General features: G+C 43.9%; 1 protein-coding gene across 1 annotated transcript in view; it reads right to left on the bottom strand.

The window, feature by feature from the left end:
* Positions 1–1,314: 1,314 nt before the first annotated feature.
* Positions 1,315–19,737, bottom strand: part of tars1 (threonyl-tRNA synthetase 1) — a 69,154-nt gene continuing 50,731 nt past the window's right edge. Inside the window, exons 14-18 of the mRNA XM_082968762.1 lie at positions 13,524–13,601; positions 13,253–13,353; positions 12,900–13,004; positions 11,169–11,356; positions 1,315–2,031 (exon numbers count right to left, since the gene is read on the bottom strand). Coding sequence (XP_082824888.1) covers positions 1,883–2,031; positions 11,169–11,356; positions 12,900–13,004; positions 13,253–13,353; positions 13,524–13,601 — 621 coding nt within the window. The 3' untranslated portion in view covers positions 1,315–1,882. The remainder of the gene's footprint in view (positions 2,032–11,168; positions 11,357–12,899; positions 13,005–13,252; positions 13,354–13,523; positions 13,602–19,737) is intronic.

Raw genomic sequence — 19,737 nt, 5'->3', positions numbered from 1 at the left:
TGGATAATGATGGATGGTAGCCATGGATAATGATGGATGGTAGTCATGGATAATGGATGGTAGTCATGGATAATGATGGATGGGAGTCATGGATAATGATGGATGGTAGCCATGGATCATGATGGATGGTAGTCATGGATAATGATGGATGGTAGTCATGGATAATGATGGATGGTAGTGAATAATTTAGATTGAAATATAGTCCACTCCGGACCAGCTAAATGTTCACATTAGCAACATAGGGATATACAACCCCAACACAACACTCACCGTTGTTCCAAATGCATTACTATTGTCTCACGTTAATCAGAACAGCCCTGATCAACAGCAGGGGTCTGGGACAAGGTAGAACGCGCGGTGAAATCAGGCCAGGTGTCCAAAGCTGCAGTCGGATTGGCTCAGCTCCTCCGGGAGGGGAGGCACAGAGAGAAAAGGCGGGTCTTCCCTGTGGCTCAGTTGGTAGAGCATGGTGTGCGCAATGCCAGGGTTGTGGGTTCGATTCCCACGGGGGGCCAGTACAAAACAAAAAAAATGAAATGTATGTAAGTCGCTCTGGATAAGAGCGTCTGCCAAATGACTAAAATGTAAATGTAGTGTCAGGTCCCACCAGTCAATATAATTTGCTTCATTATGATGTAAAAGTAAAGACTGATCCTAGATCAGCACTCCTACTCTAAGACGCTTTGCGAATACGGGTCCGGATAAGACAAGCTTGTCACTAGCCCACCGGCACGTAAGCTATTGCAGAATAATTACTGGGGACTGAGACAGGGGTTGGGAGACACTATGGCCTAGTCCAATGTCACCCCTGGACAGAGCCAGCCAGGAAGTAGTTTACAGTACAAATAGATTAAAACAAGGTTTGGATGTAACACCGATACAGATGATGTGCATGAGGTAAAAGTAATACAGATAACTAGCTCTATCCATGCTTGACTTAAAAATATCTGATGTTCTAGCTAGCTAGTTGATGCTCTAGCTAGCTAGTTGATGCTCTAGCTAGCTAGTTGATGTTCTAGCTAGCTCACCCAAAGCAGGCATTTCTCCTCCTCGCTGCTCTGCAGGACTACATGATCATGATGTTGTGGCTGTAACATTTAATGTACACTAGAACTAGCTAGCTATATCAGATAGACATTTTCAGGAAAAGCAGCTCATTGGTTCGACATTGACATCTAGCCATCAACACAGGGCTTCTACTAATAGGGTTCTGCACAGCTTCCATTTCCTTTATCAATAAACCAACCAAACTTTACAAGAGTGGTGCTATTTTGGACAGGGCCGGTGATAGGACATTGGATAACAAAACCAAACTAATGTAAGAAATATTTTATTTTTTACGTTTTCAAAATTGCATTACATATTTACAATTCTTTGATGTCATGAAAACGGTTGTTCCTACAGTTGACAGCAGTGAACTCCACTTGTTACAGTAATGTAAAACTTACGGTCACTTTCTGGTTTCCCTTTGTAATGTAAACCAATGAGGAGAAAGAGGCAAAGTGGTATAAATCAATTTAAAGTAGAGGTCATCCCTTGTAACAGTTCTACAAGCAGATCATCAACAGTATCATGAGTTTCACAGATTACAAGAGAGGACATTGGAGGTTCCATTGAAAGAATCGTGATTGCTTTATGTTTTATCAAAACGTTAAACGAATTAGAATGCGATTTCAAAAAGCCCCCCCCAAAAAAAACCTGTTTATTAAGAAATGCGGACAGAGATGCGTAGTCAAGTTAAGTAAAAGACAGGCCGAGCGAGTGAGTTGCCTCTAAGGACTCGGGAGTTCTGCACTTTCGGTTTGACTCAAAGTTGAACCAGTGAAAAAAGATGAAATCCTCGATGAGATGCGGTTCACTGAACAGGACCGTCCGAGTGGTATCAGAATTCCTCCTCTGCGTTGCGGCTGCGTGAGGCCTTCAGCTGTTGGAGACGCTTCATACACTCATGGACGCAGCGCTCGCCGTGCACCTTGTTGTCACGCGTGCGCACGTTCACCGTCTCACTGGTCTTCTCCTTCTCTCCCACAACTGGACAGAAAAGAAAGAGAATTTCGTTATCATTTAAAATGTCTTGACTGTTTAGTGATAAACAAAACTGTAAATTGCTTCTCTGTTACGCTTTCAAGTATGGATCTCTGAGATGACCAGTCGATTCCAGCTGTCTATTTAACACATCTGTAGTTTTCTGATCATATTGAAACTCCCTGCTGCATGTTGCTCTGGTTGTCGTCGTCTAATAACATGTGAAAATATATTAAATAGACGCTCAAAAACCTATAGAATGAGATTTAATGGTCAGCTTAACATTTTTTTTTATGTTGTTCAAGGCTCAAACTCCCATGATTCCATTTGGAAAAACCACTCCCACTATCATCGACCGAAGGTGCAGCTCCGGCAGCCATTGTGCACTTTCTAAACAGCCTAAATTAAACTAAATCTAAACATTTTCACGTCGAATTACTTTTAAACATTCATACATTTTATTAGTTCCAATAGGCCTCCAGTGTTGTTGGATGGCTGCTTGGACAGTTGAGGCTGTATTTGCCAGTTATCGTTGAACACACCATTTCAGATGCAGCAGGTTTAGCTAGCTAGCATTGCTAACGTCACGTTAGCACCAAAGAGAGGCTGAGAGACTAAGATTCCGTAATGATTTGCCTGTAAATTTCATAATAAATGTGTTCTTCTAACAGGCCGACGTGTAGTTAGACAGTCGCTAAGATGTAACTCCGCTGTTATTGTTGCAAACACATTTCAGATCTAGCAGTCGGGCTAGCTAGCTTGTTAACTAGTTAGTTAGCAGCTACATACAAATCATTTGAGTGTATTGCAGTTGATTGGTGACAATGACATGAACATAACTTGTTTGGAATGTGGTTTAAAACCTCAAGGAGCCGCCCCTTTTTGCCCTAAAATGACATACCCAAATCTAACTGCCTGTAACTCAGGCCCTGAAGCAAGGATATGCATATTCTTGATACCATTTGAAAGGAAACATATTTTACCACTGTGGAAATGTGAAAGAAATGTAGGAGAACACAATAGATCTGGTAAAAGATAATACAAAGATCCAACCGTTTGGTATTGTTTTTGTACCATCATCTTTCAAATGCAAGAGAAAAGGCTATAACGTATTATTCAAGCACAGCTGCAATTTAGATGTTGGCCACTAGAGGGCAGCAGTGTACATTCAACGTTTTAGACTGATCCAATGAACCACTGCATTTCTGTTCAAAATGTATCAACACTGCCCAAATGTACCTAATTGGTTTATTAATACATTTTCAAGTTCATAACTGTGCACTCTCCTCAAACAATAGCATGGTATTATTTCACTGTAATAGCTACTGTAAATTGGACAGTGCAGTTAGAATAACAAGAATTTAAGCTTTCTGCCAATATCAGATATGTCTATGTCCTGGGAAATGTTCTTGTTACTTACAACCTCATGCTAATCACATTAGCCTACGTTAGCTCAACCGGGACACCGATCCCAAATAAGACATTAGCTAAGATGAAACGGTTAGATACCCGGACTGTCTGCATTGACCCCCGTTTTCACTAAGAGTTTGCAACTAACCGTTTCATCTTAGCGACTGTCTTAACAATTTTCAATGACGGCCTACCGGGGAACAGTGGGTTAACTGCCTTGTTCAGGGGCAGAACGACAGATTTTTACCTTGTCAGCTCAGGGATTCGATCATGCAATCTTTCGGTTACTAGGCCACCCGCGCCTCCAACCACCCGCGCCTCCAACCACCCGCGCCTCCAACCACCTAGACCACCCGCGCCTCCAACCACCTAGACCACCCGCGCCGCCAACCAGGCCACCCGCGCCGCCAACCACCCGCGCCTCCAACCACCTAGACCACCCGCGCCGCCACCCAGGCCACCCGCGCCGCCAACCACCCGCGCCGCCAACCACCTAAACCACCCGCGCCGCCAACCACCTAAACCACCCGCGCCTCCAACCACCCGCGCCGCCAACCACCTAAACCACCCGCGCCGCCAACCACCTAAACCACCCGCGCCTCCAACCACCCGCGCCGCCAACCACCTAAACCACCCGCGCCGCCAACCACCTAAACCACCCGCGCCGCCAACCACCTAAACCACCCCCGCCTCCAACCACCCGCGCCTCCAACCACCCGCGCCTCCAACCACCCGCGCCTCCAACCACCCGCGCCTCCAACCACCTAAACCACCCGCGCCTCCAACCACCCGCGCCTCCAAGGGTCTGAATACTTATAAAAAGGTACCCTTTTTTATTATTTTTAATACATTTGTTTTCGCTTTGTCATTATGGTGTATTGTGATGTCATTATGGGGTATTGTGATGTCATTATGGGGTATTGTGATGTCATTATGGGGTATTGTGATGTCATTATGGGGTATTGTGATGTCATTATGGGGTATTGTGTGTAGATTGATGAGGAAAATGTTTTATTTCATCCATTTTAGAATAAGGCCGTAACAAAATGTGGAAAAAGTCACGGGCTCTGAATACATTTCATTCAGGACAATATATTATTTCTAATGATGTACATTTGGGTTGCACAGTACGCTGTGATCAATTGCTGGTAGTTAAAACCAGGAACTGAAAGCGTCCCATTGTTTCCTATAGGAGAAATAGGGGGCATGACTGTCTATTTCACCAAATATCTCACAATGTGTATATTTAGATTTTTTTCCCAAGTTGGTCACCATTTTACAAAAATCAGGAGAATCTCCTTTTGTAATGATGTAAATCTGGCCAGCTGTCATCCATCACTAGACCAGAAACTCAGAAGTGAATATTTATTCCTTACTTCCTCATTACAGTTGACGCCGTCGAGTTGCAGATGTTCACTTTCTACACAGTTTCTCCAGTTGTTTTGTCCTAAGAACAGATTGTAGTGGTAAAATAAAAAGGGATACATTTGTTGGTGCCATTTAGGGGAAATGGAGTTGTAAGCAGCACTCTGGTCAGAAGAGGCTCAGCGAAGTTTCAATTCATTTGGGTTCGCGCTAATGTTCCGGGTTCGCGCTAATGTTCCGGGTCCGCGCTAATGTTCCGGGTTCGCGCTAATGTTCCGGGTTCGCGCTAATGTTCCGGGTTCGCGCTAATGTTCCGGGTCCGCGCTAATGTTCCGGGTCCGCGCTAATGTTCCGGGTTCGCGCTAATGTTCCGGGTTCGCGCTAATGTTCCAGCTTAGCCAACGTTCTTTGGCCGTTTTTCAGCCTTGGGTGAATTTTGACTCGTTCTATTGTCCAGCCTACTTGTGTTATCTTTTTGTTTTTCCCAGGGCCCGTAAGTAAACATTTCTTGTTAGTCTAAACAGGATGTTTACGACGCATGTGACGAATACAATTTTATTAATAAATTTAAAAAAATTATTGAGTGTTTTGCAGTTAGTGACAACGACATTAACATACACTGAGTGAACAAAACATTAGGAACAGCTTCCTAATATTGAGTTGCACACCCTTTTGCCCTCAGAACAGCCTTAATTCATCAGGGTAATGGACTCTACAAAGTATCGAAAGCGTTCCACAGGGATGCTGGCCCACCTTGACAAAATCTTCCCAGAGTTGTGTCCAGTTGGCTGGATGTCCTTTGGGAGGTGGACCATTGTTGATACACACAGGAAACTGTTGAACGTGAAAATCCGAGCAGTCAAACCGGTAGGCCTGGCACCTACTACCATAACCCGTTCAGAGGCACCTAAATATTTTGTCTTGCCCGTTCACCCTCTGAATGGCACACACACACACACACACACACACCCCATGTCTCAATTGTCTCAAGGATTAAAAATCCTTCTATAACCCGTCTCTCCCCCTTCATCAACACTGATTGAAGTGGATTTAGCAAGTCACATCAATAAGGGATCATATCTTTCACCTGGTCAGTCTGTCATATTCTGTACACTGTATATTCAGCATCACATTCACGCAAGCATTATAATAGATTTACAACCCAAAAGTAAAGGGAAATGACCTCAACTTATGACATAAGCAATATATTTAGACTAAGCTTCATCTGGGCTTGAGAGCCAGCTAGCTAATATAAACGCAGGCTAACTAGGTGGATCATTGCTTCCTGCGAGATGAAATGCACCCTGGGAATCGTAGTATGTTGCAGATGAGGGCAATACAGAAGCTTCAAAATGACAAAAACGAGGAATCGTCCAGTATGACTAACAAAAACAAAATATGTATTAAATATTTCAGTAGTGTATATACTGTACACTAACAGCATAATAATTGGTTATAAAAAGGTTTAAACTAAAAGGTTTAAGCTAATTAATAGCCACCGGGCTAATTAATAGCCACCGGGCTAATTAATAGCCACCGGGCTAATTAATAGCCACCGGGCTAATTAATAGCCACCGGGCTAATTAATAGCCAGAGTCCTTGAGCTACCTAGCTAGCCATCTGACTATCTGCCACTATTTACCACTGGTACACTCCTTCCCGAGAGTCGGGGGGGGGGGGGGGGGGGGGGTTGTCTGGGGATGTCTGTTGACACGGCAGGAGTCGAGGAATGTTAAAATAATTTTCACTGTCAGGGGCGTCTCTCTGCTACTTGCCACTGTAGGTCTGGGCTGAGGTAGTTCATTTCACCTCTCAGCCTGTGTCGTGGGCGGAGTTTCTCGTTAAGAGTGTTTAATGACTTGCGCTGTTAACGCGGCAAATACAGGGGAGGATAAGGAGCACACATGAATCATTCATGATTCCACTCGTTCAGCGGTAGAGGCACGATTAGAACGCCGATCAAGAAGTCTTTTGAGCGATGATCAACGCGGGGAAAGAAAGTGGGTAAATTATAAAAAAGCTAACTGGTGTTTTAGTGTGTTTATCCTCCGCTACATCCCTGGCTGGGTCTGGAAAAACACATTCATAAAACATCAATATCCTGCCAGGCAGGATTGAATCTACATTTTTCCGATATTTCAAGTACCAACTTGAGAAAATGTCTGATTTTCAAGGTATTCCAGTACTTGAATTTCAGAGTGTCATAGCGTTTTGCCAGTAACCGAAAGGTTGCTGGATTAAATCCCCGAGCTGACAAGGTAAAAACATGTAATTCTGCCCCAGAGCAAGGCAGCCCCCCGCATTTCTCTGATTCAGAGGGGTTGGGTTAAATGTGGAAGACACATTTCAGTTGAAGGCATTTAGTTGTACAAATGACCAGGTATCCCACCTTTCCTTATACAAATGACCAGGTATCCCCCCTTTCCCTATACAACTGACCAGGTATCCCCCCCTTTCCTTATACAAATGACCAGGTATCCCCCCCTTTCCTTATACAAATGACCAGGTATCCCCCCTTTCCCTATACAACTGACCAGGTATCCCCCCCTTTCCTTATACAAATGACCAGGTATTCCCCCCTTTCCTTATACAACTGACCAGGTATCCCCCCCTTTCCCTATACAACTGACCAGGTATCCCCCCCTTTCCTTATACAACTGACCAGGTATCCCCCCCTTTCCCTATACAACTGACTACCCTAGACCCTGCCACCCAGCCCAAAGCCCATACCCTAGACCCCACCACTCAGCCCAAAGCCCATACCCTAGACCCCACCACTCAGCCCAAAGCCCATACCTTGACCCCACCACCCAGCCCAAAGCCCATACCCTAGACCCCACCACCACCACTCAGCCCAAAGCCCATACCCTAGAACCCACCACCCAGCCCATACCCTAGACCCCACCACCACCACTCAGCCCAAAGCCCATACCCTAGACCCCACCACCACCCAGCCCAAAGCCCATACCTTGACCCCACCACCCAGCCCAAAGCCCATACCCTAGACCCCACCACTCAGCCCAAAGCCCATACCCTAGACCCCACCACCACCACTCAGCCCAAAGCCCATACCCTAGACCCCACCACCCAGCCCATACCCTAGACCCCACCACCCAGCCCATACCCTAGACCCCACCACCACCACCACTCAGCCCAAAGCCCATACCCTAGACCCCACCACCACCCAGCCCAAAGCCCATACCCTAGACCCCACCACCACCACTCAGCCCAAAGCCCATACCCTAGACCCCACCACCACCCAGCCCAAAGCCCATACCCTAGACCCCACCACTCAGCCCAAAGCCCATACCCTAGACCCCCCCACCACCACTCAGCCCATACCCTAGACCCCCCCACCCAGCCCAAAGTCCATACCCTAGACCCCGCCACCCCCACTCAGCCCAAAGCCCATACCCCACCACCACCACCACCACTCAGCCCAAAGCCCATACCCTAGACCCCACCACCCCCACTCAGCCCAAAGCCCATACCCTAGACCCCACCACCACCACTCAGTTCATACCCTAGACCCCACCACCACCACCCAGCCCATACCCTAGACCCCACCACCCCCACTCAGCCCAAAGCCCATACCCTAGACCCCACCACTCAGCCCAAAGCCCATACCCTAGACCCCCCCACCACCACCTAGCACAAAGCCCATACCCTAGACCCCACCACCCAGCCCAAAGCCCATACCCTAGATCCCCCCACCACCACTCAGCCCATACCCTAGACCCCCCCACCACCACTCAGCCCATACCCTAGACCCCGCCACCATCACTCAGCCCAAAGCCCATACCCTAGACCCCGCCACTCAGCCCAAAGCCCATACCCTAGACCCCCCCACCACCACCCAGCCCAAAGCCCATACTCTAGACCCCACCACCACTCAGCCCAAAGCCCATACCCTAGACCCCGCCACCCAGCCCAAAGCCCTTACCCTAGACCCCACCACCACTCAGCCCAAAGCCCATACCCTAGACCCCCCCACCCGGCCCAAAGCCCATACCCTAGACCCCCCCACCCGGCCCAAAGCCCATACCCTAGACCCCGCCACCCCCACTCAGCCCAAAGCCCATACCCTAGACCCCCCCACCACTCAGCCCAAAGCCCATACCCTAGACCCCACCACTCAGCCCAAAGCCCATACCCTAGACCCCACCACCACCACTCAGCCCAAAGCCCATACCCTAGACCCCACCATCTAGCCCAAAGCCCATACCCCACAGCCCATACCCTAGACCCCGCCACTCAGCCCATACCCTAGACCCCACCACCACCACCCAGCCCAAAGCCCATACCCTAGACCCCACCACCACCCAGCCCAAAGCCCATACCCTAGACCCCACCACTCAGCCCAAAGCCCATACCCTAGACCCCACCACCACCACTCAGCCCAAAGCCCATACCCTAGACCCCACCACCACCCAGCCCAAAGCCCATACCCTAGACCCCACCACTCAGCCCAAAGCCCATACCCTAGACCCCCCCACCACCACTCAGCCCATACCCTAGACCCCCCCACCCAGCCCAAAGTCCATACCCTAGACCCCGCCACCCCCACTCAGCCCAAAGCCCATACCCCACCACCACCACCACTCAGCCCATACCCTAGACCCCACCACCCCCACTCAGCCCAAAGCCCATACCCTAGACCCCACCACCACCACTCAGCTCATACCCTAGACCCCACCACCACCACCCAGCCCATACCCTAGACCCCACCACCCCCACTCAGCCCAAAGCCCATACCCTAGACCCCACCACTCAGCCCAAAGCCCATACCCTAGACCCCCCCACCACCACCCAGCACAAAGCCCATACCCTAGACCCCACCACCCAGCCCAAAGCCCATACCCTAGACCCCCCCACCACCACTCAGCCCATACCCTAGACCCCCCCACCACCACTCAGCCCATACCCTAGACCCCGCCACCACCACTCAGCCCAAAGCCCATACCCTAGACCCCGCCACTCAGCCCAAAGCCCATACCCTAGACCCCCCCACCACCACCCAGCCCAAAGCCCATACTCTAGACCCCACCACCACTCAGCCCAAAGCCCATACCCTAGACCCCACCACCCAGCCCAAAGCCCATACCCTAGACCCCACCACCACTCAGCCCATACCCTAGACCCCGCCACCCAGCCCAAAGCCCTTACCCTAGACCCCCCCACCACCCCTCAGCCCATACCCTAGACCCCCCCACCACCCCTCAGCCCATACCCTAGACCCCCCCACCCAGCCCAAAGCCCATACCCTAGACCCCGCCACCCCCACTCAGCCCAAAGCCCATACCCTAGACCCCCCCACCACCCAGCCCAAAGCCCATACCCTAGACCCCGCCACCCCCACTCAGCCCAAAGCCCATACCCTAGACCCCCCCACCACTCAGCCCAAAGCCCATACCCTAGACCCCACCATCTAGCCCAAAGCCCATACCCTAGACCCCACCATCTAGCCCAAAGCCCATACCCTAGACCCCACCATCCAGCCCAAAGCCCATACCCTAGACCCCACCATCCAGCCCAAAGCCCATACCCCACAGCCTATACCCTAGACCCCGCCACTCAGCCCATACCCTAGACCCCGCCACTCAGCCCATACCCTAGACCCCACCACCACCACCCAGCCCAAAGCCCATACCCTAGACCCCACCACCACCACCCAGCCCAAAGCCCATACCCTAGACCCCAACACCACCACCCAGCCCAAAGCCCATACCCTAGACCCCACCACCACCACCCAGCCCAAAGCCCATACCCTAGACCCCACCACCACCACCCAGCCCAAAGCCCATACCCTAGACCCCACCACCACCACCCAGCCCAAAGCCCATACCCTAGACCCCACCACCACCACCCAGCCCATACCCTAGACCCCACCACTCAGCCCATACCCTAGACCCCACCACTCAGCCCATACCCTAGACCCCACCACTCAGCCCATACCCTAGACCCCACCACCCAGCCCATACCCTAGACCCCACCACCCAGCCCTAGACCCCACCACCCAGCCCTAGACCCCACCACCCAGCCCATACCCTAGACCCCACCACCCAGCCCATACCCTAGACCCCACCACCCAGCCCATACCCTAGACCCCACCACCCAGCCCATACCCTAGACCCCACCACTCAGCCCATACCCTAGACCCCACCACTCAGCCCATACCCTAGACCCCACCACTCAGCCCATACCCTAGACCCCACCACCCAGCCCATACCCTAGACCCCACCACCCAGCCCAAAGCCCATACCCTAGACCCCCCACCCAGCCCAAAGCCCATACCCTAGACCCCACCACCCAGCCCATACCTTAGACCCCACCACCCAGCCCATACCCTAGACCCCACCACCACTCACCCAGGATGAAGTTGTACTGTGCCAGTTGCGCGTTGCGTATCTTCTTGTTCAGGGTGCAGCTGGCATCACAGTCTACGTCAGTCATCAAACCTCCACGGTGGAAATCATCACGGATCTTCTGAGCATAGTCATCCAGGGTGGGTCCTACAGGTACCACCATCACCTGACGAGGAGACAGCCACAGCGGCCTGGGGAGGAGAGGAAGGTATCGACGTCTTATTACCACGTTTTTATGCTGTTAAAACTCTCTTAGCAGCTGCTTTGGACCCGGTACCAGCTCCTGCGATTTGTTTTGGGTGAACCCATGCATTTTCTTTTCAAGTGACAATTAAATTTGAAAGCTACAGCCGTCGTCGTTTTGGAAATCAAACTCAAAATCTTACTGATGGAAATGTCATTTTTCAGATTTCTCCTGTAAAATTCTGCATACAGCAGAACTCGGCTAAACAAACGGATGTACTCGCATACTCCCTAAAGATCTTCTCTTGAAAAACAATATTACGGCTGTTTGTCCCTCTCAGTACTAGTATTACCAGCTACAGTAGATTATATATTAGTAGAGTCAGTATTACCAGCTACAGTAGAGTCAGTATTACCAGCTACAGTAGATCAGATAGTAGTCAGATCAGATAGTATCAGTATTAATACAGCCCCTCACCATTTCCCTCCGTAGTTCAGTGAGGATAGTAGTATTAATACAGCCCCTCACCATTTCCCTCCGTAGTTCAGTGAGGATAGTAGTATTAATACAGCCCCTCACCATTTCCCTCCGTAGTTCAGTGAGGATAGTAGTATTAATACAGCTCCTCACCATTTCCCTCCGTAGTTCAGTGAGGATAGTAGTATTAATACAGCCCCTCACCATTTCCCTCCGTAGTTCAGTGAGGATAGTAGTATTAATACAGCTCCTCACCATTTCCCTCCGTAGTTCAGTGAGGATAGTAGTATTAATACAGCCCCTCACCATTTCCCTCCGTAGTTCAGTGAGGATAGTAGTATTAATACAGCCCCTCACCATTTCCCTCCGTAGTTCAGTGAGGATAGTAGTATTAATACAGCTCCTCACCATTTCCCTCCGTAGTTCAGTGAGGATAGTAGTATTAATACAGCCCCTCACCATTTCCCTCCGTAGTTCTCAGTGAGGATAGTAGTATTAATACAGCCCCTCACCATTTCCCTCCGTAGTTCAGTGAGGATAGTAGTATTAATACAGCCCCTCACCATTTCCCTCCGTAGTTCAGTGAGGATAGTAGTATTAATACAGCCCCTCACCATTTCCCTCCGTAGTTCAGTGAGGATAGTAGTATTAATACAGCTCCTCACCATTTCCCTCCGTAGTTCAGTGAGGATAGTAGTATTAATACAGCCCCTCACCATTTCCCTCCGTAGTTCAGTGAGGATAGTAGTATTAATACAGCCCCTCACCATTTCCCTCCGTAGTTCAGTGAGGATAGTAGTATTAATACAGCTCCTCACCATTTCCCTCCGTAGTTCAGTGAGGATAGTAGTATTAATACAGCCCCTCACCATTTCCCTCCGTAGTTCAGTGAGGATAGTAGTATTAATACAGCCCCTCACCATTTCCCTCCGTAGTTCAGTGAGGATAGTAGTATTAATACAGTCCCTCACCATTTCCCTCCGTAGTTCAGTGAGGATAGTAGTATTAATACAGTCCCTCACCATTTCCCTCCGTAGTTCAGTGAGGATAGTAGTATTAATACAGTCCCTCACCATTTCCCTCCGTAGTTCTCAGTGAGGATAGCGATCATCCTCTCTACTGATCCCAGGATGGCTCTGTGGATGATGACTGGCCTCTGCTTATCGTCTCCGTCATGGCTACACACACACACACACACACACACACACATATTTCCATCAGACACATCTAGCATAAAAATAAAGTCCTCAAAATGATCTTCAGTTCCACACAGTGACCCTGTTCTCCCCATTTCTAGCCAGTTGACCGACCAACCACAGAAGACCTTTAGAAATAATGCGACCAATCACGATGCTGCTCTGTCAACAAACTCCTGTCTAGCAACCAATCGCAAACTGTGTTACAGAGATGTCAGAGGAAGTGTTACCTGACAAAGGTGAGGTTGAAGCGGATTGGTAGCTGGAAGTCCAGCTGGATGGTGGCACACTGGTGGTATCGACCAATAGCATCCTTGATCTGGATGTCAATCTACAACCAGGAAATAACACACAGCACGGGGTCACGACAGCACGGGGTCACGACAGCACGGGGTATAAGTACTGTTTCCATTCCTCCATGATGAGTTAGTTTGACAGAGTTGAGACACCATACTCCCCTGTTGATCCTTTATCCAACATGATAACATTGGTAGGTCTTACCTTCGGCCCGTAGAAGGCCCCGTCCCCAGGGTTGAGGACCCACTTCTCGCCAAACTCATTCAGACTGTTCTCCAGTTGCTGCAAATCACACAGGAGAACAGAGTTGAGGTTGGAGCAGGTCTGCTATTTTCACGAGTGATCTTTGAAAGACATGGTCCTGAAAAAGGGATGTTTCTTTTTTTGCTGAGTTTAATATGGTATTAACCTGACCCTGTATATAGTGCGGTATTAACCTGACCCTGTATATAGTGCGGTATTAACCTGACCCTGTATATAGTGCGGTATTAACCTGACCCTGTATATAGTGCGGTATTAACCTGACCCTGTATATAGTGCGGTATTAACCTGACCCTGTATATAGTGCGGTATTAACCTGACCCTGTATATAGTGCGGTATTAACCTGACCCTGTATATAGTGCGGTATTAACCTGACCCTGTATATAGTGCGGTATTAACCTGACCCTGTATATAGTGCGGTATTAACCTGACCCTGTATATAGTATGGTATTAACCTGACCCTGTATATAGTATGGTATTAACCTGACCCTGTATATAGTATGGTATTAACTGACCCTGTATAAAGTATGGTATTAACTGACCCTGTATATAGTATGGTATTAACTGTATATAGTATGGTATTAACTGACCCTGTATATAGTGCGGTATTAACCTGACCCTGTATATAGTGCGGTATTAACCTGACCCTGTATATAGTGCGGAATTAACTGTATATAGTATGGTATTAACTGTATATAGTATGGTATTAACTGTATATAGTATGGTATTAACTGTATATAGTATGGTATTAACTGTATATAGTATGGTATTAACTGTATATAGTATGGTATTAACTGACCCTGTATATAGTATGGTATTAACTGTATATAGTATGGTATTAACTGACCCTGTATATAGTATGGTATTAACTGTATATAGTATGGTATTAACCTGACCCTGTATATAGTATGGTATTAACTGTATATAGTATGGTATTAACCTGACCCTGTATATAGTATGGTATTAACTGACCCTGTATATAGTATGGTATTAACTGTATATAGTATGGTATTAACCTGACCCTGTATATAGTATGGTATTAACTGACCCTGTATATAGTATGGTATTAACTGTATATAGTATGGTATTAACCTGACCCTGTATATAGTATGGTATTAACTGTATATAGTATGGTATTAACTGACCCTGTATATAGTGTGGTATTAACTGACCCTGTATATAGTATGGTATTAACTGACCCTGTATATAGTATGGTATTAACTGACCCTGTATATAGTATGGTATTAACTGTATATAGTATGGTATTAACTGACCCTGTATATAGTATGGTATTAACTGTATATAGTATGGTATTAACCTGACCCTGTATATAGTATGGTATTAACTGACCCTGTATATAGTGCGGTATTAACCTGACCCTGTATATAGTATGGTATTAACTGTATATAGTATGGTATTAACTGTATATAGTATGGTATTAACTGTATATAGTATGGTATTAACCTGACCCTGTATATAGTATGGTATTAACCTGACCCTGTATATAGTATGGTATTAACTGTATATAGTATGGTATTAACTGACCCTGTATATAGTATGGTATTAACTGTATATAGTATGGTATTAACCTGACCCTGTATATAGTATGGTATTAACCTGACCCTGTATATAGTATGGTATTAACTGAATATAGTGTGGTATTAACTGACCCTGTATATAGTATGGTATTAACTGTATATAGTATGGTATTAACTGTATATAGTATGGTATTAACTGTATATAGTATGGTATTAACTGTATATAGTATGGTATTAACTGTATATAGTATGGTATTAACTGTATATAGTATGGTATTAACTGTATATAGTATGGTATTAACTGTATATAGTATGGTATTAACCTGACCCTGTATATAGTATGGTATTAACTGTATATAGTATATATAGTATGGTATTAACTGTATATAGTATGGTATTTAGTATATATAGTATGGTATTTAGTATATATAGTATGGTATTAACTGTATATAGTATGGTATTAACTGTATATAGTATGGTATTAACTGTATATAGTATGGTATTAACTGTATATAGTATGGTATTAACTGTATATAGTATGGTATTAACTGTATATAGTATGGTATTAACTGACCCTGTATATAGTATGGTATTAACTGTATATAGTATGGTATTAACTGACCCTGTATATAGTATGGTATTAACTGACCCTGTATATAGTATGGTATTAAAACTGACCCTGTATATAGTATGGTATTAAAACTGACCCTGTATATAGCATGGTATTAACCTGCCCCTGTATATAGCTACTGACCCTGTATATAGTATGGTATTAACTGTACATAGTATGGTATTAACTGTACATAGTATGGTATTAACTGTACATAGTATGGTATTAACTGTACATAGTATGGTATTACCTGTACATAGTATGGTATTACCTGTATATAGTATGGTATTAACTGTATATAGTATGGTATTAACTGACCCTGTATATAGTATGGTATTAAAACTGACCCTGTATATAGTATGGTATTAAAACTGACCCTGTATATAGTATGGTATTAAAACTGACCCTGTATATAGTATGGTATTAACTGTATATAGTATGGTGTTAACCTGACCCTGTATATAGTATGGTATTAACTGTATATAGTATGGTATTAACTGACCCTGTATATAGTATGGTATTAACTGTATATAGTGTGGTATTAACCTGACCCTGTATATAGTATGGTATTAACTGTATATAGTATGGTATTAACCTGACCCTGTATATAGTATGGTATTAACTGACCCTGTATATAGTATGGTATTAACTGTATATAGTATGCTATTAACCTGACCCTGTATATAGTATGGTATTAACTGACCCTGTATATAGTATGGTATTAACTGTATATAGTATGGTATTAACTGTATATAGTATGGTATTAACTGACCCTGTATATAGTATGGTATTAACCTGACCCTGTATATAGTATGGTATTAACCTGACCCTGTATATAGTATGGTATTAACTGTATATAGTATGGTATTAACTGTATATAGTATGGTGTTAACCTGACCCTGTATATAGTATGGTATTAACTGTATATAGTATGGTATTAACTGACCCTGTATATAGTATGGTATTAACTGTATATAGTATGGTATTAACCTGACCCTGTATATAGTATGGTATTAACTGACCCTGTATATAGTATGGTATTAACTGTATATAGTATGGTATTAACCTGACCCTGTATATAGTATGGTATTAAAACTGACCCTGTATATAGTATGGTATTAACTGTATATAGTATGGTATTAACTGTATATAGTATGGTATTAACTGACCCTGTATATAGTATGGTATTAACTGACCCTGTATATAGTATGGTATTAACCTGACCCTGTATATAGTATGGTATTAACTGTATATAGTATGGTATTAACTGTATATAGTATGGTGTTAACCTGACCCTGTATATAGTATGGTATTAACTGTATATAGTATGGTATTAACTGACCCTGTATATAGTATGGTATTAACTGTATATAGTATGGTATTAACCTGACCCTGTATATAGTATGGTATTAACTGACCCTGTATATAGTATGGTATTAACTGTATATAGTATGGTATTAACCTGACCCTGTATATAGTATGGTATTAAAACTGACCCTGTATATAGTATGGTATTAACTGTATATAGTATGGTATTAACTGTATATAGTATGGTATTAACTGACCCTGTATATAGTATGGTATTAACCTGACCCTGTATATAGTATGGTATTAACTGTATATAGTATGGTATTAACTGTATATAGTATGGTATTAACTGTATATAGTATGGTATTAACTGTATATAGTATGGTATTAACTGTATATAGTATGGTATTAACCTGACCCTGTATATAGTATGGTATTAACTGTATATAGTATGGTATTACCTGACCCTGTATATAGTATGGTATTACCTGACCCTGTATATAGTATGGTATTAACTGTATATAGTATGGTATTAACTGACCCTGTATATAGTATGGTATTAACTGTATATAGTATGGTATTAACTGACCCTGTATATAGTATGGTATTAACTGTATATAGTATGGTATTAACTGACCCTGTATATAGTATGGTATTAACTGTATATAGTATGGTATTAACTGACCCTGTATATAGTATGGTATTAAAACTGACCCTGTATATAGTATGGTATTAACTGTATATAGTATGGTATTAACTGACCCTGTATATAGTATGGTATTAACCTGCCCCTGTATATAGCTACTGACCCTGTATATAGTATGGTATTAACCTGCCCCTGTATATAGCTACTGACCCTGTATATAGTATGGTATTAACTGTATATAGTATGGTATTAACTGTACATAGTATGGTATTAACTGTACATAGTATGGTATTAACTGTACATAGTATGGTATTAACTGTACATAGTATGGTATTAACTGTACATAGTATGGTATTAACTGTACATAGTATGGTATTAACTGTACATAGTATGGTATTAACTGTACATAGTATGGTATTAACTGTACCCTGTATATAGTATGGTATTAACTGTATCCTGTATATAGTATGGTATTAACCTGACCCTGTATATAGTATGGTATTAACTGACCCTGTATATAGTATGGTATTAACTGACCCTGTATATAGTATGGTATTAACTGTATATAGTATGGTATTAACTGACCCTGTATATAGTATGGTATTAACTGTATATAGTATGGTATTAACTGACCCTGTATATAGTATGGTATTAACTGTATATAGTATGGTATTAACTGACCCTGTATATAGTATGGTATTAACTGTATATAGTATGGTGTTAACCTGACCCTGTATATAGTATGGTATTAACTGTATATAGTATGGTATTAACTGACCCTGTATATAGTATGGTATTAACTGTATATAGTGTGGTATTAACCTGACCCTGTATATAGTATGGTATTAACTGTATATAGTATGGTATTAACCTGACCCTGTATATAGTATGGTATTAACTGACCCTGTATATAGTATGGTATTAACTGTATATAGTATGGTATTAACCTGACCCTGTATATAGTATGGTATTAACTGACCCTGTATATAGTATGGTATTAAAACTGACCCTGTATATAGTATGGTATTAACTGTATATAGTATGGTATTAACTGTATATAGTATGGTATTAACCTGACCCTGTATATAGTATGGTATTAACTGACCCTGTATATAGTATGGTATTAACTGACCCTGTATATAGTATGGTATTAACCTGACCCTGTATATAGTATGGTATTAACCTGACCCTGTATATAGTATGGTATTAACTGTATATAGTATGGTATTAACTGTATATAGTATGGTATTAACCTGACCCTGTATATAGTATGGTATTAACTGTATATAGTATGGTATTACCTGACCCTGTATATAGTATGGTATTACCTGACCCTGTATATAGTATGGTATTAACTGTATATAGTATGGTATTAACTGACCCTGTATATAGTATGGTATTAACTGTATATAGTATGGTATTAACTGACCCTGTATATAGTATGGTATTAACTGTATATAGTATGGTATTAACTGTATATAGTATGGTATTAACCTGACCCTGTATATAGTATGGTATTAACTGACCCTGTATATAGTATGGTATTAACTGTATATAGTATGGTATTAACCTGACCCTGTATATAGTATGGTATTAAAACTGACCCTGTATATAGTATGGTATTAACTGTATATAGTATGGTATTAACTGTATATAGTATGGTATTAACTGACCCTGTATATAGTATGGTATTAACCTGACCCTGTATATAGTATGGTATTAACTGTATATAGTATGGTATTAACTGTATATAGTATGGTATTAACTGTATATAGTATGGTATTAACTGACCCTGTATATAGTATGGTATTAACCTGACCCTGTATATAGTATGGTATTAACTGTATATAGTATGGTATTAACTGTATATAGTATGGTATTAACTGTATATAGTATGGTATTAACTGTATATAGTATGGTATTAACTGTATATAGTATGGTATTAACTGTATATAGTATGGTATTAACTGTATATAGTATGGTGTTAACCTGACCCTGTATATAGTATGGTATTAACTGTATATAGTATGGTATTAACTGACCCTGTATATAGT

This window comes from Salmo salar, chromosome 24, assembly GCF_965601325.2.
Source record: "Salmo salar chromosome 24, fSalSal1, whole genome shotgun sequence".
In the NCBI taxonomy this organism is placed as follows: domain Eukaryota; kingdom Metazoa; phylum Chordata; class Actinopteri; order Salmoniformes; family Salmonidae; genus Salmo; species Salmo salar.
The sequence above is the reverse complement of the archived record's forward strand: the minus strand, read 5'-3'. Positions and strand labels throughout refer to the sequence as shown.